The 24,971-nt window shown below is 35.4% G+C and overlaps 2 protein-coding genes across 2 annotated transcripts; one reads left to right on the top strand and one right to left on the bottom strand.

Moving 5' to 3' along the window:
- Positions 1 to 1,228: 1,228 nt before the first annotated feature.
- Eaf (ELL-associated factor) lies at positions 1,229 to 8,370 on the bottom strand. Its single transcript, XM_071598652.1, has 5 exons — positions 8,008 to 8,370; positions 7,446 to 7,677; positions 3,788 to 4,217; positions 2,825 to 2,948; positions 1,229 to 1,702 (listed from the first exon to the last, which is right to left on the bottom strand). Exons 1-5 carry the CDS (start codon positions 8,138 to 8,140, stop codon positions 1,560 to 1,562), a joined length of 1,062 nt encoding a protein of 353 aa, XP_071454753.1. The 5' UTR covers positions 8,141 to 8,370; the 3' UTR covers positions 1,229 to 1,559.
- A 3,851-nt stretch (positions 8,371 to 12,221) lies between these two features.
- Positions 12,222 to 22,859, top strand: LOC139700124 (transmembrane protein 177). Its single transcript, XM_071598654.1, has 4 exons — positions 12,222 to 12,367; positions 19,702 to 19,930; positions 20,047 to 20,268; positions 22,387 to 22,859. The coding sequence occupies exons 1-4, from the start codon at positions 12,345 to 12,347 to the stop codon at positions 22,741 to 22,743; spliced, it is 831 nt and encodes a 276-aa protein (XP_071454755.1). The 5' UTR covers positions 12,222 to 12,344; the 3' UTR covers positions 22,744 to 22,859.
- The last annotated feature ends 2,112 nt before the right edge of the window (positions 22,860 to 24,971 follow it).

The following is a 24,971-nucleotide window of genomic DNA, read 5'->3' as shown; positions in this document are numbered from 1 at the left end:
GAGAAGGGAAGCACCAATCAATCAGTATTCTGCTGAGTGTAAATAAATCTTTTGAAAGATTCATATCCTTTATAAAATTAAATTTTTCATTTCTGGTCAGAAAATCCATCAGCTGGTTTACAGTAATACTTTAACCTAAGTTTTTCAATCCAGCTGCTGACATGACCATTTTGGTTACTCTTTGCCCAGCCCAGAAACATAATTCAGGAATATTTATAGCAAATATTTTCCTTTTTCTGTTTGTTCCTCCCCAACATGTATCAAATACAAATTATGCAGCCTCCATGATTCTCTCTTATTTCCAGTTTTTTCTCGTTGATATCATTGTAATTCCTTCACCACCAATTACAAGTTCTGAGAAACAGTTTTTAGTGTGTCTGTGGGCAAAATTGCAGTGAAGGAATGCTGTAGTATAATGAAATAAATTGTAGAATTGGGTGACTTTGTACCCAAAGCTTTCCTAAACCTTTAGTAGTCCTGTGAGAATTTTATCCATCTTCATAGCCTTATTTGATTTCAATTCCCTCAATACCCCGTGTCCTGCAGTCGGCTATGTGTGGACCTAAGCTATCCTCATCTACTTAATATTCTCTTTCTATGCATGCTAGCGTAATACCTTTACCATATTGAGGTTGCATAAGCTAGCTTACATCTGCCTTCTAACATTTGGCATATCAGGCATAGGTTACCCTACTAGGGTCAATTATTGCTCCTACTGGGACAGCCATATGGGTCATCAGAACGCACAAGCCCTTAAACCTAATCAGGGTGTTAGGCCATGGGGATTGGATGGTAGCATAGACATGAAAACAAGTGATGCATGCAAAGAAAAATGTGGCCGGAAAATGGCATTGTTCAATATGTTTTTATTCTGTAGAGACTTCATTTCAAGGGAGGGATTCCAATGAATTTCTGATTGTTGATTTCCTAATGTTATGATCAAGGATGGTTCATTAAAACAGTATTAAATGTTAACAGGCTGAAGAATCCAGTGTGCCCATGCCTTAAGATGAACTGCCAAAAAAAAAATGTTAGAACTCAGGTTCAATGTGCAAACAATTAAATGCTTGGACAAAGAGCCTTGATTGATATAAAATTTCACATTTTTCTAGAAAACTGGATCATTTAACCACAACCCTTTCCAAACAGAACCCAAAGAAAACATTTACCAGGGATAATGAAGGAAATAAAACAAAAATAAAACAATCAATTATAATTCCACATTTTTTTTTCATTTTTGCTTGCTTTCATTTGTACATCCTCCATAATAACATTTTTTTAAAATCAAGAGCAAAGAGTGTTATGTATACAAACAAAACTGAAAGGAATTAGTTAATATATAATAGGATTAATCTATGTGCATTTTCCTGGAAAATATCAAAATACAGACGGAACATGAGCCACCAGGCTGGACACTATCATTCCCATGGTTGCCATCTTCAACACAACCCCATTTGCGCTTCAAGCACACTTTTTTTATTTCATTCATCTCATGCAAAGACATACTCAAGTATCCAGTGTCCCTCTCCACTATATTGGTAATCAATCCGCTTCATAAGTTAATCACTATCTGAGCCTGATTCGGAGAGCTGAAGATCTTCTGTTAAGAGATGCTCACGCTGTTGCATGGAATTTGAGTTGGAAGTGTGGCTGTTGTTGGCTGGCAGGGGGGAGCACATCCGTGTCATTCCATTCATGTGGCCTGCTTGGGACAAACAATCCACTAGAGATTACAAGTGGCAAGAAATTTATAGCTTCCTTTTCAAGAATGTAACCAAAATATTAAAAATCAAATATGTATGTACTTATGAATTTAAAACCTTTATCTGAATCAACTCATTTTTCATTCCTTATGCCTTGCTGTCTTTTCAAAGCAACATTGCAATTATTATCATGAGTTCATAATAAAATTACACTAGAAGGTCTAAATGAAGCAAGCAGTAGAGCAAATGTCACATCATCTTTCAATTATGACATCTCAAAAGAAAAAACTCTAAATCTAATTCTAAGGTATGCCACTACCATGGACAATTGCCAATCATGTTAACTTTTTAAGCCCTACTAGTACCTGAATGAGATATTCTGGTGGCAACGTTCTGATTTGTTTTATATACCTTTGCTAAAAATGGTATGATGGTAATAATGACAAAAGAAATGTCAAATTCACAGTAGTTTATTAATATAAATGTAGTTAGAAATGGGTAGTCTTCTGTTGTGTGCATCTGGTAAACAAGTAGTGGGGTGTCTCATTAAAAGCTAGGTACTCTAAACACAATTGTACATATAATGAAGATGTTCAGTGATTCCAGCCACATTTTAAAATATAATATGTGCCACTACCTAAATAACCTTTTCAGGGTTGTGAGGGATGGAAGTTGATTTAAAAATTGAGTTACGCTTTGTATATAAGTTTTTTGAGATCTCCATATTCACACAAATCAATTCCTGAAATTGATGAGCCTACGTCAATTATTGACAACCAAACACAGCCACAGGTAGATTGAATCTTAAATACATACAAAATAAACAGGTGGCTATGGAAGTTCTTGTTTATCTTATTAAGGAAGAACTTTGTAGTTATCCACAAATTTATTTCATTGTAATGATGCATTTTACTACACTTAAGTATTCTCAGATGAGAATTCTTTACACAGGTTTTGACCTCACAAAAATTCTTCAAGCACTTAATTTGCAATGGTAATTTCCTGAGATTCATTCATATTACAAGTGGATTCATTCATATTACGAGTGGAGTAGGACTAAGTATAATTCTAACCATATGACTCTAAGAGGTTAAGAAACAGCATTTTGTAGATACACTTACCATTCAGAGACATGGCTGTAAGACGGCTGTGATCTGGTTCACTTTCACTGTCACTTGAGCCACTTTCACTGCTTGAGTTGCTATCACTTGAAGAATCTGAAAGGACTCCCACAGGTGGCACATCCTAAAAGGAAAGAGCCAGGTGAGAAATGCTGAAACTGTCTCATCAATCCACTTTATTGCAACTAATTCACAACAGATGAAATACCACACCTTCCTTCCCAATCCATTGCACACCTTGAAAAATCCTTTTTTGACAATACGAATTAAAGATTTTCTGTACACGTGAATCATGGCATGTAAAAAACATCAAACATAAAAGATCTACCACAGCATCAGTTTTAAGAAAATAAAATTTGGAAAGATGAGTGTTAGCATTAAGAAATTACCTGTGACACTTCGTAAAGATTAAATAGCAAAATTACAATAGCCCACATTATTCATTTAAGAAAAAACTCGAGGATAGCATAGGTTTCAACTTTCTCATTTAATGCAGGATCATTAAGCATAATGGCTACTCAGATTTAGTTTTGGGTAAAATGCAACTGCCCAATGTGCAACTTAAAGTAATTTAAACAATTTGCTAAGATGGAAATTTTACAATTTGAGATTCCAAGAAAAGATTAATACACACACTACCCCAATACAAGACAGGTTCTTTATTAAAGGACTTCTCCTTCTTTCACATGTATACAAAACAAATACACATTAGTCATTTTTAAAGTTTCATAACTGAATAGAAAGCTATCAAGCTGTTAAGATGCAATTACTACTCACATATACTTTCAACAATGCTTGATAGTTTTTCATTTGAAGTATCTTCCTCAACTATGCCCATTTATCATTTCTCATGACACATACAGAAGCCACAATAGAAAGTAATGTCAAAATCAACTTTGAAAATCCATTCAAACTTCAAACCATTCATCAAGAGAGACCCTGAAAAGGTCATTAACCACTCACCTTCACCAAATCAAAATCATTGTCTACTGACATCTCCTGAGACGCTGTAATTGGCTCATCCGAACCGATTATTGGCAAACTGGCAAGGGACGGTGACTTCTGGTTGGCCGGCGAGTGGGAAGTGGCGACAGCAGAGGACAAGGCAGGAATGCTGTGACTGGGAGACGTTCTCTTGCTGGTTGGAGGGCTTCGGGACGGTGGAATGCTGGACGCTGAGGAGGACGTGGGAGGCGAGCGCCGGCTAGGTGATGCGTGGAGGGGTGAGTGGCGTGGGACCGTTAGCGGAGGCAGCAGTGATGACTGGTGATGAGCATTGGAGGTGGCCCCCTTCTGGTGCGGGGAGCGCTTCCCCATGCTCCCTCCTGTCCCACCACTGCTGTTTGTCTCGGATCCAAGAGATGGAGGGGCAAGTCTGTGGGCAGTCTCCATTCTGATGGGAACCAACATATAAAAAGTTACTCCCAGAGCCGAGGAGAAACCCAGTCCCGCTTCAGGATGCAAGGTGATAAAACTTCTAACTTGGGCTGTGCAATATTTGTTCCCCAAATGCTGGCACACCAGTACCAATCAAGTGTTGACTATGATTTAGCAATGAGGCAATGAAGATCAGGTACATGGTATCATCAACACTGACATCATTTGTGTAATCAATTTGATCCATATAGCATACTGACCATTATGATGACTATCTACAATATTGCCTATTAACAAAGAATCTATATAGTCCATATATCACCAAACAATTTTTATAGTCCATATTATCAATAATATTCATTAATATATATTCCTAGAATCTATGACACCACTAAATATACTCTTCCGTTAGAACTATCCAAATGTACCAGGTCAATATGAGAAATATATCTATAATGACCATGAGTATAGCATGATATCACACAGACCTGCTCCCACTAAAAAGATGTATCACATATTGTATACAGCTATTGTACCATATTTAAACCTATTTCATACCCTCCAAGCCACCACAATTGGCAGGGGGTGTTACAACACCAGAGTTTAGTTGTGTGATTTTTTCATGTCCGAAGACTATTAGATTCATTCAGAATATCAGCTTAAAATTGTGTTTTTTCACCATATTTGTGGGGCACTCAAACTTTGTTCAATGTAACTCTAAACTCCACAGGAAGAAGCATTAAAGCCACTCATTTCTCATCTACATTTTCTTTCTTTTATTTAATTCGAGTGGTGCAATGTATCAATAATGTAGTGCAATAGAAACTTAATAATTTCCTTGATGTCACAAGTAAACATGAAGATACTTTACCAATCCAAAGCCCTTAACAATTAGTTTAACTGATATATTTATGTCAAGAAGACTTCCATTGTACTTTTTGCAGCAAACATCTAGCTCATGTTTCCTCCACAAGGGCAAGCTAGAGGGGATGTCATGGAAAACCGGCAATTAATAGTGTAATTGATGATTTAGGGTGCAGAAATCTATTTCAAATGTAGAAGAATTAGATTATCTAATACAAATAAATCAATGAATTTATAACAACCAATTTCACTTTCATTCGAACATCTTCCAATCTATAAGCCACATATCTGGTGATAGACATGCTACTGTACAGTTCTTGCAAAAAAAGAATATATGAGAACATTACATAAGTGCTTCACCAATGTTTGACCTTAAAAACCCAGTTCTGGAGCATCACCATTGACCATAGTGATGGAACAAATGGTATGGGTCAGTTCCACTAAAAATTTGCAAAAAAAGGGAGAGGTTCACTGCTAGTGCCTTGCTTTCTGTTTATAATCCTCTTGATTAGATTGCAGTAATGTTAGGATATATGAGGAGATATTGAATTCTTTGTAATTGTATGAAATAATGAATTAACTATCGTTATAAAAAGTTGGCTGAATGAAAATAAAAATTTCACAAACATAATTGAAATACCTACCATTTGGAATGAAATTTAATGACTGGTATATCCTAGGCTATAATCTTTGGAGGAGTTGGCACAGAAATAAGAGTTTTTCCACAATCCTGTACCATCACACCTTCAAAGATTATAGATGACCCAGGGGTATCCATACCAATCATTATCTCACCGCCATATAAATACCCTGCAATTTTATGAGTTTGAGTCAGTTTTTATATCACTCAATAAAAAAGCCAATAACTTATCACATCTCAACTCATCTTAACTTGCATTCCATCAAGTGTCTATTGTCAATTTATCCCATTCATGATGTAAAAGTATCCCTTAAGATGCATACATACCCTTTGTACCATTCCTCGTATAGTAAGCCAGAAAGTCAAAAAAGCCCCACTTTTAAGTTGTTTCAGGATACTCCTTTTCATCATTTTTTCTTCACTGCCTTATTCTTGCATTCTTCCAGCGATACCTAATACCACTCATCTTGGGTCTATTCAACCCCATTCATCCCTGACTTAACCTATTCTTTCTTCTCAAACCATTCACTAATAAGATCTTTTTGGTGATCAGACTCTAATCCATTCTCTCAATATGACCAAATTATCACAGCAGATTTCTTTTGCCCTTGCCCATTACTGATGCATGCAATCCACACATACCTTTAACGAATTCACAACTAACTTTCCTTTGTATTGCCTACATTTCTACACAGAACGTATGACTCTAGATGGATTTATTACTGTCAAATTGCAATTAACTTTCTTTTGCAAAGCCAACATTCACACATACTTAAGATGGATGACTTCACAAATATCACCCCTTTTATTTCTACCAAACCATACATCATTATTGTCAACAATGTGATACTTAAAGAAAAACACTTTGTGCTTTTAGCAAACAGCTCTTTCGATCAATGAAAAAAAATATCTAATAAAATTCAAACTATTCCTAAATTGATTCTATTTCTCATATAAAATTTGAAAGTGTGGATTTCAAACTTTTCTGAAAAGTTAACCTTTTAAAAGTTAACTAAAAGGACTTGTGAGTACGTGTGAGGACTACAAATGACTCTCATTGATAATTCATTACAAAGTTCTTCGACATAGATTCCTCAGTAGTAGAAGTTCCTCAAATTTCATATCCAGTTATTGCGTGATAGAAGAGACAGCACGTACATAGATAAATACGTATGAAGAAGTTTTAGTTTCAATAAAGCATCATAAAGGTTCTCTGGAGTCAAAACCAAAAGTTTCATCTTCTCCATATCTCTATTCCCTAGAGTAAGAAAGTCATTTAGACATAGACATTTGTCCATTCATTGAGATGGCAAAAAATGGGGTTTTCATCTCGGTTTTGCCTTCATACAAAGTTCTATTTTGATAAGCTAAGCCTCATTATTACAATTAGACTTGTTCTAAGAAGTTTTCCACTGAAGGATGCTAACTACTACCATATTAATACAAATTCTGGGTGCTAAGCAAATGCTTTATTCTCCAGGAGGCTGTTAAGATTCACTATTACCCTTTCCCCGTTCAAATAAAGAAGTTTGTAGTCCAACAGTTCGACTCCTATAAGTTGTATAGCCCTCAACTTTTTTAACACTATAATTTAAGCTATGCATGCAACACATTCATAACTTTCAATTGTACATTACCTTGCCACTTAACAACAAAAATATTGAGCCAACAAAGTCGTCAGTTTTGAGTCGTTACCTGTTTCACTGCTATTAGACAAATAATCCTTCTAGAACCTCTCACCTGGTTTTCTTTACTTGAATATTGCATGACAGCTTTTCCAACGTCATTTCTCCAGTGTTACGATCAATTATAAGGACACATTCTTTGGTGTAAGGTCTCCGAGAACCCTTGAATACTGTATGGGGAGTTCCTGCCCCATCCAGGTGGGGAACTGTAACAGTCACACTGCCCTTTTGTCCCACATCAACTGTAGCCATTTTACTTACATCCACACTGGCTGGTTTAAAATCATCTGGAACAGCAAATTGTCAGATGAATGTATTGTGGCAATCCACAAAAAGGAAGTCATTTCCATAGGCAATATGGTACACATAAAAATGGCAGGTCACGATATTTGATTCCATATCTAACCATACCCCTCCAATATGAACATTCGGGGATATATAACCTTATACGTGATAGATCATACATGTTACTTATTAGGTCCAAAACATTCGGAAACCAAGCAATAAATTATAAAAATTCTTTTTTGGTCGCGAGAATGGAACATCCTGCTTTGGAGCCATTCAAATATGGGTGATCATTTAAGATTTGTAAAGGCTTCAGGATAAAGTATACTTACATCGAATTGTATGGAAAGCTGTTCCTTTATTACTAAAGCTAGGTCCGAGTTTTAAATCACGTACTTCTGGGCCTAAGCCTAATTTGTCGGCCATACTTCCCCCATTGGGTCCGTTAAGTTGGCACTTCTGCATGGGATGGCACGTCTGGTAACGTACACAAAAATGGGGAAACGCTTTCCCTACTGTGCAGGAACATTTACAAGTAATTACAGAACTATTGAAGATACATGTACTCAAATACCATTTTTATGAAACCTATCCTCCAATGATGATGAGAAAGATGGCAAAAGAAACGAGAAATTTTCCTAATTTCGTCCCATGTCCCTTGACCTAGATCGACATATCTAAACAAGTGCACAGTCGTCGACGAGATATTGCTCTCGCAATATTCTAGATCATCTCGATATCGAAAAGTTGTTCGATTGCAACAGACATGTGAAGTCTTAAATGCACAAATTTTTTTCACCCGCGCTAAATGAAGTGATATCATTTTTTGAAATCGGAAGAAAAAAATATTCCATGATAGTAATCAAATAAGCACCGAATTATATTTGAATTAAAGATTTTTTGTTCTCTATAATCTTGAAATGTATAGGTTTATTTTGTTAATGTATTATTAAGTTTATGATTCTTAATAAGTTTAGCACCTATTTAAAAAATTTCTTTTACAGTTAGTGTGAATACTGACATGACTTCTCTTTGACAATGTCATTCACTATTAAATGGCTAAAACCCGTTTAAGGTATCCCCTTTTCACAACTTTACACAATCATTTCCCACTATTACCTCTAACTTCTTCTGACCTTTTCTTCATGTAAGGAAACATGTCACTTAAAATAAGTACTCAAATCGTGTCTCCTGTTCGTATTCGTGTCTTTTGACTACCAAAAATAAAATTTAAATATAAAGTATAAATTTTATGCCTATCGAGGTAGTGTATTACTAATTGTCATTATCCGCCCCCTCTCTACTCGCCATTTTTCATCAACTAAATTTCTTCTGCAGAGAGGCCACTGGGATAAGGCAGTTTTTCTTTTATTCAGCAATTAACTTTTTCGGAATTCAAACGCCATCAAGTCTATTATAGGAACCTTATTCACTAGATATTGCTCACCCAATTTTTATTTGATGATGGCTACTCAATTTCTAAAATATTTAATCTGGTTATAGTGTTTTTTTTCTTTGCTAGTAACAATTGTCAAATGTTTCTGAAAATTGTCAGTGTTGATCCACCCAACGGCGAGAACAATTGAATATGCCAGTATTTCCAAATATTAAAAGCTGAAGGTGAAAATGCTGCGACAAAAATTTGCCTACAAAGTTCAGGCAGACCTGAGCATGTACCTTCGGGTCTTGATCTGTTGGGTAAGAATAAGGTTTATTCATGTTTATAGTGATAATCCGAAAACAGCCAAGTTTCAGCCTTTTAAATCGAACTATACACGTGAAACAGCCACAAGCATCCAAGCCGGAAGTGGATAAAAATCCACTTATTTGGGAATTGAACCTGTGACCTCTTGAGTGTTCATGTGAAGGAACCCCACCACCGCTGAAGCCGTTATTTCAATACATATAACGTTGAAAAAACAGAGAAAAGATATTTGGCATCCAAATTCATTAAATTTGCTGGTATCATATTGGTACATTAGAAGTTATGGATTTAATTATCAGGTGAGATGAGCCATTTGGATTGACAACCTGCTTTTTAGTTTGTATTATTGTCATTCAAGATTGAATATGAAATAATTCTCATTGTCCTGTTAAATTGTCAAGTAGATGGCTCGTTAAAGTTATGTAGATAACAAAAATGTACTACATATTAGGTATATACTTAATGCATATGCGATTAACTTCTATGAGTGTGTGTATGTCTGTATATTAATGCATGACTCGATTCATGGCCTCTTTGTTAGCAATAATGATTCATCTCCATAAAGTTACCTTTACAAATCTATGCACCTAATTGATTGTCGGTATTTTCAGAATTACCACATACTATAATCCAGCCATTCAACATCCCATGCATCTGTTACTCCTAAAAATCTTCCCCAGAAAGTTAAAATATTATCATCAGATTTTTCCTAGGCACTCATTAACACTAAATTTTTATAGAACTCTCCAGTCTTCAAACACCATGAATCCAACTCACTTATACCATGAGACTCAACTATTTTCTTTAAGTAGATCCAAACCTATTCAATCTAAATATTATTAAACACCAAGTCTTCTCACATGCTTATCATACATTTTCTCAGTTATTACTGTCCCTGGTAATAACCCTTACTTTTTCCCTACCCTCTGATTAGCTTGATAACCTACTTTTTAGTAATAATAAAGTGAAGTAAACTGATAACCTCTAATTAGCTATGTAACCCTCTTTCCCTTGAATAGTTAGATTCGGTAGCACTGCCATTAGACTGAAGTAATCCACTTTGCCAAAAATCCCATATAAATTGCCTTGATAATATTTTTATGTAAAAAAATCAAATGAGATGCTTCACAGAGCTGGTTTAGAAAGGATGAGAGCATGTGAGTTTAAGCTCCTAGCCGCAATATGCTCATCACAGAAGACAGGGAATCAGAGAATTTCAGTGTGGAAGGGAGGGTGGGGCAAGACGAAAAGACCAGCTTGTTCTACCTTCTTTGCACAGCTGCATTGGCTTTATCAAAAATTGATTGCTCAATAATATGCATGTCTAAGCCTATTCTCCTTTCTTTCACTATCTGCAACCTACTAAACTGTGTGTATTTCTCTTTTGCATGTTAGTTTCTTTAAAATCAGCTTCCCACCCAGAGGGCCCTGGTTCAAATCCTGGCGGTGTTGAATATTTTCAGAGGTATCTCGATCCCTACTTGAGGTGCTTTGTGGAGGGTACTTTGAGTGAGTACGCCGTCCGTCGGATGGGATGTTAAGCTGCGGACCCCTTGGCGCCTTTCGTTAAGAGTAGGCTAATGCCGACGCCAGGTTTCTCTCCACACCTCATCCTTTCCTGTCCATCCCTAATGGCACAAATGACCTCAGCTGTCGGTCGCCTCCCCTGAATACTACTACTAATTTCTTTAAAATGTAAATGTGGGAATGTACAGAGAGATATCCAAATTTTTATTCCTTAAAACTCTCCTGAATTCACCAAAAGTAGAGTTACAGTAATGCAAAAGAGAGGTTAGTCCAGTGGGTAAAGCATTGGACTATTGGCCTGAGGACCCAGATTCGATTCCCGAGCACACCCCTGCGTACCCTCAGCATCACTTAATCTGTGTGTTTTTTTGGTCACCGGAGTTTCCTGGGGAACCAAAGGTAGAAAGGACTTGGCCTCCTACCCTGATGTGTGAATTTCAGGTACTTTTGGGTCTAGAACTAGATGAGATCTACTTTCACAGATCAAATCAACCCTTATGTTGATAACTGTGGTTTTTTAATGCAAAAGGGATGGGATGTTTCCACATCAATGCAAAAGCCTCTTGGTCACAATTGTAGCCCATCAAATACTCTCAGCCATAACTTCATTGAACAATGTCCCTTTTCCACATTTTGTCTGTGTTAATCCTAATGGCTGCACCATGAATACAGAAAATATTGTTAGTAATCAGTTAATATTCCATTATTGGTTTGTTAAATCGCCATTTCAATCAACTATTAATGATTTTCTTTACCTAACTCTCAATATCACGCTGACTCTCACAAAATGTCAGCTATCACGATACCTTCCATCCTTTTCACCATTCTACGATCACTACTTTCCTTGAAGTCAGTTTTAATATCGTTCGTTGGTTGACTTTTATGAAATTCCTCCTCCATCTACTGTAACCCATTAGCCTCCACTACAGAATAAGTACCTTTACTGAATTTTTAGAATTCAGTTCACAGAAAACAATTCAGTTACAAATGTAGCTGTTTTCAACAATTTTAAATATCGGGTATAAGCAAAGTATGAATTTTAATAATTTAAATAAATTTTAATTCCACTTCATTGGAATAACCCTTTCTTTATAAAATATATTTTTCAATATTATGAATAATATAGTACCAGTTTAAATGTTCTTACAAGTGTTTATTTGTTTGGATTTACTTTTTCACTTATAAATTGACAGGTGAAACCTTTCTTACGATTAATAGCAATCTCGGATAATCGAGAAAGTTTATCCTGTGTTTTAGGCAACGTATCGATAGTTTTCGCAGACTGAATTGTGGTTGTTTTTGTTTGAAATGGCTTCGAAATTGTCGACATTCGCCTCGGAAAAAGGAAGAAAATTCGCTGCTTATGGGGCGCTCACGTTGGGATTAGGGTTTTTTTCTGCGAAATACTTACCTAATACTTTATTTTTACAGAATTATATGAATATAGTTCAAATGTACCGGTAAGTTACCCAACTCCCAGTTTTAAGTTATTTAATATTTATCTGTCTTATTTGTGCATTTTAGCCGCAATGAAAAATGTTTGCATTAAAATTTAGAAAAAAGTTGTTGCTTCATGCTTTTTAGGTAGTTGTATAAACATCTTATCAATCCTAGGGTTACATCTAACTCATTTTTCATTCATTGCAAATTTTCATAAGGCAATCGCAATTATTGGGACATTTCCGGGTGTATTTTAATTGCGGGCACTTTAAGTTTACAAACATCTTTGGATTCGATGCGCAGTATTAAGCTTTCAATAATTTGATACATATACTCTCCAAAAGAAAGAAATTGGTTTGACCTTTAGAAGAATATTTTAAGAGCGAACAAAGTAATGATGTATCTTCCACGGCAAAGTCATTTTTAATGTTAATATCTCCAAGCGTAATCCGAATATTTTCCTAAGAGAAAATACAATCGAAAGGCAATGGTCAAAGACTGGTCAGTTTAAATGTCCACGGTTAGTATCATTGGTCCGACTAGAACGGTGACTGGCCGTGGCAAAGTACTAAGCAGTCTCTACATTAAGGTAGCCTTTATTACTATTTCGATCAATTCATTCAGATTATGTAATTGTCACCAAAATTTGAAATAAGTGTTTTTTGTGATTGGCATGCTTTTGTTTATAGAAATTGAGTGTTTTTCACTGTACTATTCCCATATATGTCTAAAAGAATCGCCTCAGCCCTACCCTATTCTACTTCTTTGGCTTAAAATGTGTTAATTTTAATAGCTATTTCATTTTTCCTTTGGGTTCTATCCTTAGCTATTCTTAGCAGCCTAGTATAGTCTTCATCTCCACAAATGAGCTGAACCTCATCCCTCATCTTTCAATATCTATTTCATATATTCCTTTCTCAGTCTCCCTTTGCAATTCTTCCCATTTATTTTCCCTCGTATTATGGTCCTCAGGAATCCCATGGCTCATCCATTCCTCTTTTTTGCTGCAATATTTTATCTGGTATTGACTTCTCTTCTATCTTTTGTAGAGTCACCTTGATTGTTACCGTATCTACCCAGTTAACTCTAGTAAATCTTCTTTAAGATGAAACTTTACCAGGTTTTCATGCTCTCACATTTTACATTTACTACCATACAGCTAAATGATTTACACACAGGTCTTAAAAGACATTTTCTTTTAGGTTAAGTTGATACTATTGGATGTTGTATATTTTTCTTATTGGGGAAAACTGTTTTCGCTCAATTTATTCTACTAAACTTTTGCTTCTTCTATCAGCTATTACCTTTCTACCAGGATAAGTAAATTTTTGTATATGCTTTAGAGGTTTTCCCTGTATTATTATTTGCTTGTGTGCATAATTTTGTTTCCTCTACCTGAAAGGTCTATGTCCTTTTCTCATTTAATTTCATAATATACTTGTAACTCTGTTGTTTTATAATTCCTTTCATATTTCCTTGGCCTCACATTCTTTGTTAAAACTGCAATATCATCTGTTTATCAAATCATATCTATCTCTACCCCCCTGTATTTTCCATCTTTCTTCCACAAATGATCTTCCCATCGCTCTCTCATGTCATTAAGTCCTTTTTGAATGTTCAAGTTGAATGAATTGATGTGTGGTTTCAGAATGCAGCCCTGTCTAATTTCTCATTTTAATGACCCAACTCGAAACACATATTATTCAAACTATTCAAATAATGAACATAACAGTATCAGGTTTAACTTTGTGGAATTCCTTCAGGATGAGGTTAAAAAAGAAACTTAACACTTCCACAATGAAGATTTAATATTTTACGACCATGGTTTTGATGCTGCACATCATCATCAGGTAACATACAACCACATTTTTCCAACTTATATAGTCTGGCTCCAAGAGGGGAGTAAGGGAGAGGAGAGGAGGTAAGGTGTAAGGTAGGGGGAGTAAGGGAGAGGAGAGGAGGTAAGGTGTAAGGTAGGGGGAGTAAGGGAGAGGGGCTAAGTTGAGTGAAGGTTCACCAACCTATTAGTGGGCTAGGGGAGGGGCAGGGTATGTATTGGAAGGTTACTGGCTCAAATTTGTGAAAGTTTATGTTAATTAAATTATCCTTAAATGAAGAACACAATGTACACTCCACCATTCTAACAAATTGTGGCGGGAAAAGCATTGTGTTCTACTTTTAATTCGGTGGGATGTTTGTCTACAATGGTTTGACCTTTATTAAGGGGCGGTCGATGGTCATCACTACCTTGGTGGGGGTGGGGTTGGTGTGGAAAAATATTGAAGTCTTTAAGGAATTTTAGGAGGGGGGAACCGGAGAGGTATAGTGTTTCATTGATCACCTCAAAGCTGTCAGACTGAAGGGATGGCCAAATTTCAACTCCTCCAGAGCATTCAACCTGCATCCTTTCAGTTCAGTGTGAAGAATGTCTGCTGTGAAGTTACTAGTGTGATTTTTATCTAATATCTGTTTGGCGAATTGGGATCTGTTGTCTTTCTTTGTGAAGCATGAACAGTGTTCTTTAATCCAAATATCGAGTGTCCTCCCTGTCTGTTCAATATAGATGGCGTTGCAGTCCGCACAATTGAGTTTATTAACCTTGCATTATGTCAATTTTTTCTTTGGGTGAACCTATATGTTTTTTAAAGTATGTATGTTGTAAAATGCTGTCTTGATTTTGTTTTTGGAGAGTATTTGTTGTATCCTGAGTGAAATGTGGCCAAGAAATGGAATTCTTTGCCATTGCTGCTCGTCAAGTTTATATGTGTGGTATATAGATTTCTGGGCTATCTGTGTTTGTTTTCTGTTGTACATGTTGTAATCATTATTTCCCTGTAACTATTGTTGACTGCAATTTGTTTTATACTACAGAGTTCCTCTTGTTTGTTGTGTGGTGACATTAGAATATTGCATACCCTGTGTAACATGGCATGAAAGACTGCACGTTTTTGTGATTTGTAATGCTTGGATGTGGAGTGGATAATTTGGTCGGAGTATCATTTTTTTCTGTATATGGAAAGGTCGAACCTTTGATTAATCATATTCACTGTCAAATCCAGGAAATTTAAGGCACTGTCTGTTTCCAACTTACTTGTGAATTGTATGCATACATCTAAAGAATTTAACAGAGTCAAAAAGTTGTCTTTTGGATCCAGTCCAAACACAGAAGATATTTTCAACATATCAGAACCAAGATAACACATTTTTTTGTAGGGGATGGTTTAAAGCAAAAAATTGTCTTTCCCAATTGTCCATATAAATGTCCACTAGGGTAGTAGAGAGAGGTGAGCCAGGCCTTCTAATTGTCTCTAATGTTGACCGTTGCACACAAACTACTTTGATTCACACATAATGCTAATAAATCACACAATTCACTCATCACAGGAGGTGGAATTTTTGCCTTTACGAAGGCTTTCTCAGCTAGTTGCAGGGCTTCCATCCTAGGGATACTTGTGAACATGTTGGTATCGTCGAAGGACACCATAATGCATTTTGGTGGTAATACTATATCTGACAACCTACTCGCAAGCTCGTATGAATACTTGATGCCGTATTTTGGGGAAAAATGAGCATGTTGTCTGAGTAGGCTGTTTAACTTATGTGTAAGTAGGTGGGCTGGCACAGAGACGCAAGACTCAAATGATAGCAGATCTTATCTGTTTGGAGAGTACACCTCAAGTTTCCTGTGTGATCTTGTCACTAGTGTTTGGGCAACTGTTATTAGCGACAGATTTTCCTACCTGTTGAATGTATGAAGAATGAAATTTGACCACTGTACTTCTCTAATTGACCATGATTGAGGCGAATGACATTGGAGTGGAAGCAATCATAGAGCAATGAAGACATAATGTCATTTCCAATTGCTGATTGCCAAAGTCAGCCTCAATTTTATTTTCTCATGGTAGTGTCCTTTTGAAAACATGCAGAACATGATTTAAGCTTGAACTCTTCACTCTCTGTGGTTATTGATAGCCATTAAATTATATATATTCTTTAGCTTTCTGTGAAAGAGGTATTAACTATGAACCTTCAGTATTTCCTATTGCATATCAACGCCTCCACATCCTAATAGCCTGATTTTTTGGTTCTTTAATTTTTTTAAAATTGTCAGGCTTTTGGTTTTGACCTGATGTTTTTGTTTTCATTTTGGTTGCATGTAATTTTAAATATTCTGGATAAAAATTATTCTAGCAGAAATTATATGGCCATTGCCCCAATTGGAGTAAAGGAGTCTGGATAAAGTTGTAAATAGCATATGTACAAAAATAAAGCAGTAATTTAATTCTTGATTTTTAAGATTTTTTTTGTTTGAACACAGGTTTTTAAACCTCTAGTGTTGGGAATTTTAAAACTCCTGTAATTGAAAAAATTACTTGGTTTTATCGAGATAGCATTCAGTATTATTTAATTTGTTGCAGTGATTTGTACTCTCAGTATGATTTCTGGTAAAAAATACTGGCTATCAAAGCTCCTGCATTGAGTTCTTTACTAATCATAGTTCTGAATTGATGTGATTCCACATGGTAATTATGAGTACTCACGTATTGCAACATGGAGGTTATTTCATGTGAAGTGTGTCAAGTTTCAGATGTAATGATAACCCATGGATTTTCTGGTGTATTTGTTTTATAAACAGATTTTTGCTGGCACCATGTTTCTCTGGTCCATTCTTTCCCTTCCAAATTCTGGCCTAAAGCTGATTTCCAAATATTTCAAATGGCATGGCAAATGGCAAACCAAATATAAGTTAGTTATTCCCATTGCTGTGACTATTACCTGAAAGTTAACCCTGTTTTAAATAGAAATGAATTACAATGCAACAATTTCAGAGTGTAAAAATCATTAGCCTTGACCAGGATTCGAACCCGAATCCCTCAATATCGAGTAAACTTAGCTTAACTGGCTAAAGCACTTGACCTGACATTGAGGGATCCGGGTTCGAATCCTGGTCAAGGCGAATGATTTTTACACTCTGAAATTATTGCATTGAAATGCACATTAGTGGATGACTCTGTTTAAAGTCACTGTTGCGCCATCTCCCGCAGTTTCTTCGGAAGAAATGAATTAGCTTGGTTGGCTTCTAATCAAATGTGAATCATTTAGTTGTGAAGAAGGCATCATTTTAAAAGTATTAATTTTGGGTGGGATGAAAAAGTTGTCTATTTTTTAGTGTTGGTAACATTACATTTTGCATATCCTTTTCTTATTTTTGCAGGAAGTCTGTTCTTGATGCTGAATTTTATCAGTTTCTAAGGGCAAATGCATGCCTATCATTTCAGTTGGTCTGGAATTCAATAATAATAATGAATTTATTTGTCCTGAGATTTGGTGCATATTCACACATATACAAATATAGGACAAATATGATATGAGCTTCACATATGCATGCATATGAATACATACCATTGTACTGCTATTATATATGATTTGGTTGAGTCAGAATTGATGTGTAGTGACAATTCTAGGGATTCATGTACAGAATAGGACATTATTTTTTAATTGGTTGAATAGCTTTTTCTTGAAAATGGGTATTTTTTCATATTTCATTTCATGGGGATGTTTATTGAATAACCTTAAGCCCATTGCTTTGGGCCCATGGGCAGTATCGTGTGTTCTGACAAATGGCTGGCGTAGGTCATTGTATAGTGACTATGGTGATCATGGTTAGACCTGTGCTGAGGAATATTATCCTTTGCATGCAAGATGACATCTTAATATTAAGGAAACCATGCAGGGTACTAGTAATAAACCAAGTATTTTGAAAAGAGACTGGTGAATCACAAGGAGCATTGTTCATATTACGTAAAATCCTCGTTTGGATTTAGAAGATTATGCCCACATGGGGAGAGGAACCCCAAAAGAGGATACAAGCAGTAACACGAGAATAAAATTCACCATAATAAATGGGCAGAAGGACTTACACATTTATAGAATGGCCAATACTTTTTATGAGGAAGCATAGGGAACTTAACTTTCTACTTAATTGAAAATGAGTTCCTCAAAAGACATGTTTCTATGCAGGTTAACTCCCAGGAATTGGGTGCTGGAATTTTGGGGAATGCTAACAATGTTCATCTACTGAGATTGCAGAGGAAACTTTGTTTTTATTAGTGAAATAAATCAGGCTGGACTTGTTTATATTGGGTTTTAGGAAGTTAAGAAGACACCATTCATTGAAAATCGGTGCTACTTCAGCTTTGCTTTTGGTCAAACTGTCCACTGGGCAGGCTGACGCAACAGTATTTTTATCATCAGCATACAATAATGGGCCTATTCCCTTAATTGACTTAAGCTTATCTAGTAGATCATTTATATAAATTAAAAATAAAATAGGGCCAAGTACAGAACCCTGGGGAACACCCAGTGTTACTTCTCTACCAGGAGAAACAAAGTTGGAGCCATTTCTTAAGAACTTCACATGCTGATGTCATTCGCTTTGATATGATTTAATCAATTTTAGGGTGTGCCTCTTATACCATAGCGTTTCAGTTTATACATTAGTAGCTGATGATGCATGCTGTCAAGAGCTTTGGTGATATCAAAATATAACCTTAAAGTTTCAGTTCTACTATCCAAACCTTAAGTATTTAATTCACTATGTGATACGTGGCGGTTGAAGTGGACTTGGTTTTTTAGGGAATTTATTGATAATGTTGGTCAGTTCCATAGCTGAACGGGAATAGATGTGATGAATTAAACGTGTTAGGAATACGAGGATAATTAGCTGAACCCGTGGGATTTTGATGGGATAGGTAGAAATTATTCAGAATAGAGACCATTTGAGAGTAATCTGGAATCTCCAATAGAGTCATGCAGTTGAAAATCTTGTTGTAAATTAATTGTCTGCATTTAGGAGACTATAAGGTTTGGCTATAACTTTCCTTTAGTGCTGAATATTCCTGACAGTCTGCTGGATTTGATTTGTTTTTGTAATACACAGCTGCATCTTTCATTTTTTTGAAAGCCAATGAATTTTCATCTGAGACCCATTGACTTTTGTATTTAACAGGTGAACTTTTGTTTTTCATATGTTACAGGACAAGAGTAAAACAAATATAAAAAATGTCTGTTGGAAAAAAATGAAACATGTTTTTTGCAGCTAAATGACTCAAATGATAAAAAAGATGAACTATGTTGCAATTGGTTAATTTAAGATGCATTTTTCTATTTGATTTGATATCACATGCACTTTAAGAGATTTTTAAAACTTTTTGCAGAAAAAAATGACCATGGACCAGGAAATGGTTTTATCCTTCTCATTCTCATTACCTTTCTGAACACTTTAACTTTCTAAGCGATTAGCTCATTGTATCACATTCGCTTCTATAAATTCATTGTAGCTCTTGCTTTATAGAATGGGGCTCGGTGTTCCTGTGCCGAAGAAAATATCTGATCGTGTTGATCAAGTTTTAGAAGATATGAAGATTCGCAAGAAGGACAGAGAATCAATAAAGCTATTCACGGTGGTTGGTTTTGACATGTTTCATGCTGGTTCAACTTGGGCTAAAACAGGTTGCATCATTGGGATTCCCAAAAATTATGGCTATGACTCGTGTAATGATGTTGAAAAATCTGAAATAATGGTGAGTATGATCTTGAGCAGACTTTTCAGTAAGTGTTCCTTTAAGTTTCTTTATCAATGAGTCCTTTTGTCCTGATCTTTGAAAATCTCTACAACCATTGTTCAAATCCTTTGAAGGTCAACCAAAGTTTAGTTCCATGGAACACTCCAGAAGGAAAAGCATTAGAAGAATCTATAGTATTAAGTCCTGAAGCACAGAAGTATGCAATTGCATGTAATGTTTCTCTGTGCCAGGGACCTTCTATGTTTCTACTTTCTCTCTATCCATTACTTGCTACAGTTTTTGCATATTCCATATCAAGTACTTTGAACACCAAACTTCAGCTACATGCCAGGAAGGTAAGTATCTAGGGTAATTGCCTATATACTATCATGTAATTTCACTTTGCATACCAAGGAAGGCATGATTGGAAATTCATTAGAATGGGACAACTATACTAATTATCTCCATGAAATTTTATAGCTGTCAAAAATGTGGCACTTAAAACTAATCACTAACTTTTATTAGCACTAGCATTAATTATTGTGGCTGTAGCTGTTAATCTAAAGTTAAAGAACTTGTTAGGTGTGCTTAACTAATGAGTACTACAATTGGTACGTTAGTACTGTTTTCAAGGAGTTATTTTTCTTACCCTCATCCAAGTTTGATGAGCTGAAAACTATTTTTGTTTTAATTTCATTTGTGATGGCTAGAAAATGATTTCATACCTTTCGCATGCTCAGAAGACCATGAGATTGAACTCAATGCAGAAGTAATGTATTTCCTTGTCACTTTTTGAACCTGGAATTCATCCTCCTCAATTTCACCAAGGCCATCATTTAATTATCATAGCAAGTGGCACAGTGAACTGCCTCACCAGATACCTTTCCATTTGTCTTCCAACTTTTGGTTCCTTTTGCCTTTACTTTGCATATATTAATTTTTCAACATTTTCTTCCTCACGTATCAATAAATCTACTGAGTGGTGTTTTGATTTTATTTTCCTTGTATTCACTTAGCACCTCATTTAAGACTCCTTTTAAAATGTCTTTACTGGGTTATCTATGTTAAATGACTATATATTGTTACACAAATATTCATAAAGGAATTTGAATTATTCCTCTTTTTACATTTCTTAGTTTAGTTTTAAGATATTATTTGCCTTTTCACTTTCCACCCCAATACCCTTTTTCATGAAAAAGTACAATTATTGCATTCTTCCAATCATCTCATACAATGATATTTTGCAAGTAGTTTAAGTGATTCAGACAAGTGATGAGTAACTTTCCCTGGCTCTTCAACATTTTACTCAATATATTAGGACATGGCAGTTGTACGGAGAAATTAATAAAAGGGAGTAAGTCCTCTGGAATAACTTAAGATCATATTTTTTTACTTTGTTATACAATTTGGGAAGTGTGAAAATAATTAATGTGCATCATGCCTCCTCCTGTGCTAATTTCTTTTATTTTAAAATAATTTCATTCATTGTAAATTTCCAACCAAACTTTAATCTTTCCCCTATATACAGTGTAGAGTAGGGTTGCTCTTTCTCCGTTGTTGTTTGCGGCTTGCTTAAAATCATAATACCATTTTGTGGCCTACTTGTTCAGTGCCTCTATATCTGAAAATGACTTTGTAATAAAAGGAAGATTACTTTTTTTGAGAGCGCTAATTGCCTTTTTTCTTATGATTTATTCTCATCCAATACTTCTTACACTGGCTTTGTAATGCCTTCACTAATGATTGCAATAATCATTTGGATGACTGACATAAGTTATACATCTGCCAATATGACTGGCTAAATCAGTTCTCCACTTACTTTTGTTACTGCCCATGTCCATTTTACTATTTCCTTTGTGCATGAATGAACATTTTATACATTCAAGTGCTTGAAAAAATGTTTTAAAAACCTTCAAGATATAGGAGCCACCTAGAAAAGTTTTCAAGTTTGTTGGTATTCTTTGAACCTTTCTCTCTTCTGATTTTTGTCATTTACCTGATTTTGCAGACTCCCTAATTCCAAAATATGTCCATATTGACAACAACCTTTCTCTTCTGCCTGCACAAAATCAGTAATACTTGCCACTTTTCAGAAGAAAAATCATTTTTATTTTTTGGATTTCAAGTTTTAGAACATTGAATGGGTGTAAGTAACATAACGAATCCCTGGAGAAAATTGACTTGGGTTCAGCATTGACCTCATCCAGTTATGATCAAAATTACTAAGGACCTCTATCAGATATTACATAAGGGGAAAGATGAGCCCTCAAGTAACTGTAATTTATTACATCATTGAGAGTAGTGCAATGTTTGGATGTCCAGAGGAGACTTCTGCCATTTTCTATGTTGTCCAACATCATCTGATGTTGCAGTCCTCCAACATTCAGAGGTTTTTCCTAGACGACTCCCGAGGACCAATGGTAAAGCCTGCACATTTCATGTTTTCTAATTTAAATCAATTCTGCTCCCCTCAGTTTTATGTTCGAGGAGTCATGTACAGCATCATTGGCCTTTTCTCATTTGGACTCTGGGCTTTTGCCAATGACTTCACAACATCGCACTGTGAGAAAGAGGCTGACTTGGCTGCATGTGCCTTGGGTGCTGAATATGCTCTTGGTGGAGTGAAATTTTATAACCAAGTATTGGCACGAAACATGGCGCTGAGAAAATTAATGGGAGCAAATGGAGAGAAGGTGTTCACTGCTTATGGAAATGATCAGATCACATTTAGACAGAAGCACATGCCCATAACTGAGAGGAAGAGTCTGGTGGAGAAGAGAATTAAAGATATTGCAGTGATGGAAAAGGAACTTTTGGGTGCAACCAAATGATGGACTTCTATGTGTTACACTTTAAAGTGTAAAATAGACAATATAAAAGACTGTTGTAGTATGTTAAAGCTTTAATAAATTAAAGTGCTTAATTTTCTAAGCATTGAAAAGAATAACTCTTGAAATTGTTCATTTAATTCACCTCCTGCAGCTATCAGGCATGACAGTCCAATGGGGACAGAGGGCTGACTATCCACTTTGCAATTCTGCCTATATTAAGCTGACAAAATTCACCAGAAATTCCTAGTATGTTTCAACCCAATTTCTTTATTTCCAAGGAACTTATTCAGGGCTCTTGTATGTATCATGGTAATTATTTCAGATTATCAACTATAATGTTAATGAGCATGTTTCAATGTACTGCACCATACTGGATAGGTTCATGATTTGTAAGATGTCAGATGGAAGTCATGCTCAATCGTACTGCATTATATGAATAACTCAATGTATGTAGAGTTATTTGAACAATTAAAAGTTGTCTTAAGTTGTAGATGGGTTGTTGGTTTTCATACAGTCATCAACTCTTGCCAACTCGTCCATATAATCTAATTCCCATTTGGCCAAGAACTGAGGACCCTTTCACATTTTTAAAGTGTTTTGTCTTTACTTTTCCCTCTTGTTTAACATTCAAAAAACCACATCACAATTCTGAAGCTACGTTAAATCATATAGCCAATAATAAGAAACTTACAAGGTTCGAATAACATTCTTTTGGTCAGCCGGTGACCATTAATGGATAGAGTAAACGACATTGAGAGTCGGAAGACATTGAGCAGTGCTACAATACTGATGTCATCTTACTCTCCCTGTTGATTGGTCACCAAAATAACATTATTGGAGCCTTCTAGGTTTCTTATTACTGGCAATAGGAATTAACATTACTTCACATTCACAGCCAATAGCTCACACGTCTTCTTTCCTTTTCACATAACAGTTGTTTTCTGGTTGTATTCCAGATATGTCTCAGATTTTTATCTTCATACGAACACGTTAGCATTTGAGGATCTCAAAGAATTAACTCGACAAAGATAATTTCATGAATAAGACAAAATAAAACCAAGAGGCTACTCTCAAGTACTGTTTATTTTAAAAGAATGCTACAAATACATCTTGTAATTGTCACTTTAAAATTTATATCAAGATTATTTTATAAAACAACCACAAATGGTTTCTTAGGATGTTTTTAAAGAAATTATGGAAAACATGAAGCTGCATATAAAATTTTTAAATAATGTAGGTACTCCTTAAAGTTACACTGTCTGCCAGTAGTGAAAGATAAGGCTTAAAATACAAATTCGTTCACATGAGAGATCTGCAAATCAATGATAGAAGTCACGTTAATTTTTGAAAATTTTGCTTTTTAAAAATGAATATGTGAGGCATCTCTAATATTGATTGTTCTAATCCAAGTAGCAAATAGCAATCATTAAGACAGTATGAGTAGTAATAATTTTGTTCTCACATTTTTCCAGCTATTAATCATGAATAACATTTTCCTAATGATGAAACTGTATGAATATACCGCAGGCTCTTTAAGCAAATGAGTATTTAATGACATGCGTATTCCATCTTTGAGGTTAGTACAGAATTGGTCCTAGTTATAAGGATTACTAAAATGAAAAGGCATCATAACTTTAAATGAGATTCCCAAAAAATTTTCTTTTGAGATAAGTAATTTTTTTAGTAAGCAGTGCTCAAAAGATGAATATTTATGGCAAGATCCTGAAAAGATATTTGTGTAATACACAAGGCATTCAGCAAATGTTTTATTATCACATTTCCCACAGAGAGCAGTGGCAGCTAGTTGAAATAGATAATGTTTTAATAAACCACATAAATTGTAGTTTTGTATCATTACCTGAGTTTATTTTAAATGTATATAACCAAGCTAAAAATAAAGGCTGTTCATATATCATTTGATGAGCACAAGTTCAACAGAACTTAAACCACAGTGCAGTAACTCATGGTTTCAGTTCATCGCATTGAAGCAAGGTATGTAAAAAACATTCTTGTAGTCACAAATTTTACTCAAATGATACCACATGGTGTAAGCTGCCCACACTACTTTAAACACCTCATAATACCCTGCAGGAGTGATTAGTATGGGTTAACTGGACTTCAGGAATTCAGTCTTGATGTCATGCTTTCATTTAAGAGCAGTTGATTCTTTGAAGACTATAATATGCATATCCTCCAGCTCATAAGACACATCTTCATTGATAATACAT

The sequence above is a fragment of the Hetaerina americana genome, unplaced genomic scaffold (genome assembly GCF_022747635.1).
Source record: "Hetaerina americana unplaced genomic scaffold, ioHetAmer1.1.p SCAF_10, whole genome shotgun sequence".
Classification (NCBI taxonomy): domain Eukaryota; kingdom Metazoa; phylum Arthropoda; class Insecta; order Odonata; family Calopterygidae; genus Hetaerina; species Hetaerina americana.
Note: the sequence above shows the minus strand (reverse complement) of the source record. Positions and strands in the feature narration are given on the sequence as shown.

Excerpts from the sequence above, each read along its gene's own strand:
- Eaf (XM_071598652.1), bottom strand. The coding sequence starts at position 8,140 with ATGCAGAAGTGCCAACTTAACGGACCCAATGGGGGAAGTATGGCCGAC. Across the intron at positions 7,678-8,007 it reads AGCTTTCCATACAATTCGAT|ATGATTTTAAACCAGCCAGT; the intron begins GTAAGTATACTT and ends TTGCTGTTCCAG. Across the intron at positions 4,218-7,445 it reads ATTCAAGTAAAGAAAACCAG|AATGGAGACTGCCCACAGAC; the intron begins GTGAGAGGTTCT and ends GGTTCCCATCAG.
- LOC139700124 (XM_071598654.1), top strand. The coding sequence starts at position 12,345 with ATGAATATAGTTCAAATGTACCG. Across the intron at positions 12,368-19,701 it reads AATATAGTTCAAATGTACCG|AATGGGGCTCGGTGTTCCTG; the intron begins GTAAGTTACCCA and ends CTTGCTTTATAG. Across the intron at positions 20,269-22,386 it reads TTCAGCTACATGCCAGGAAG|TTTTATGTTCGAGGAGTCAT; the intron begins GTAAGTATCTAG and ends TGCTCCCCTCAG.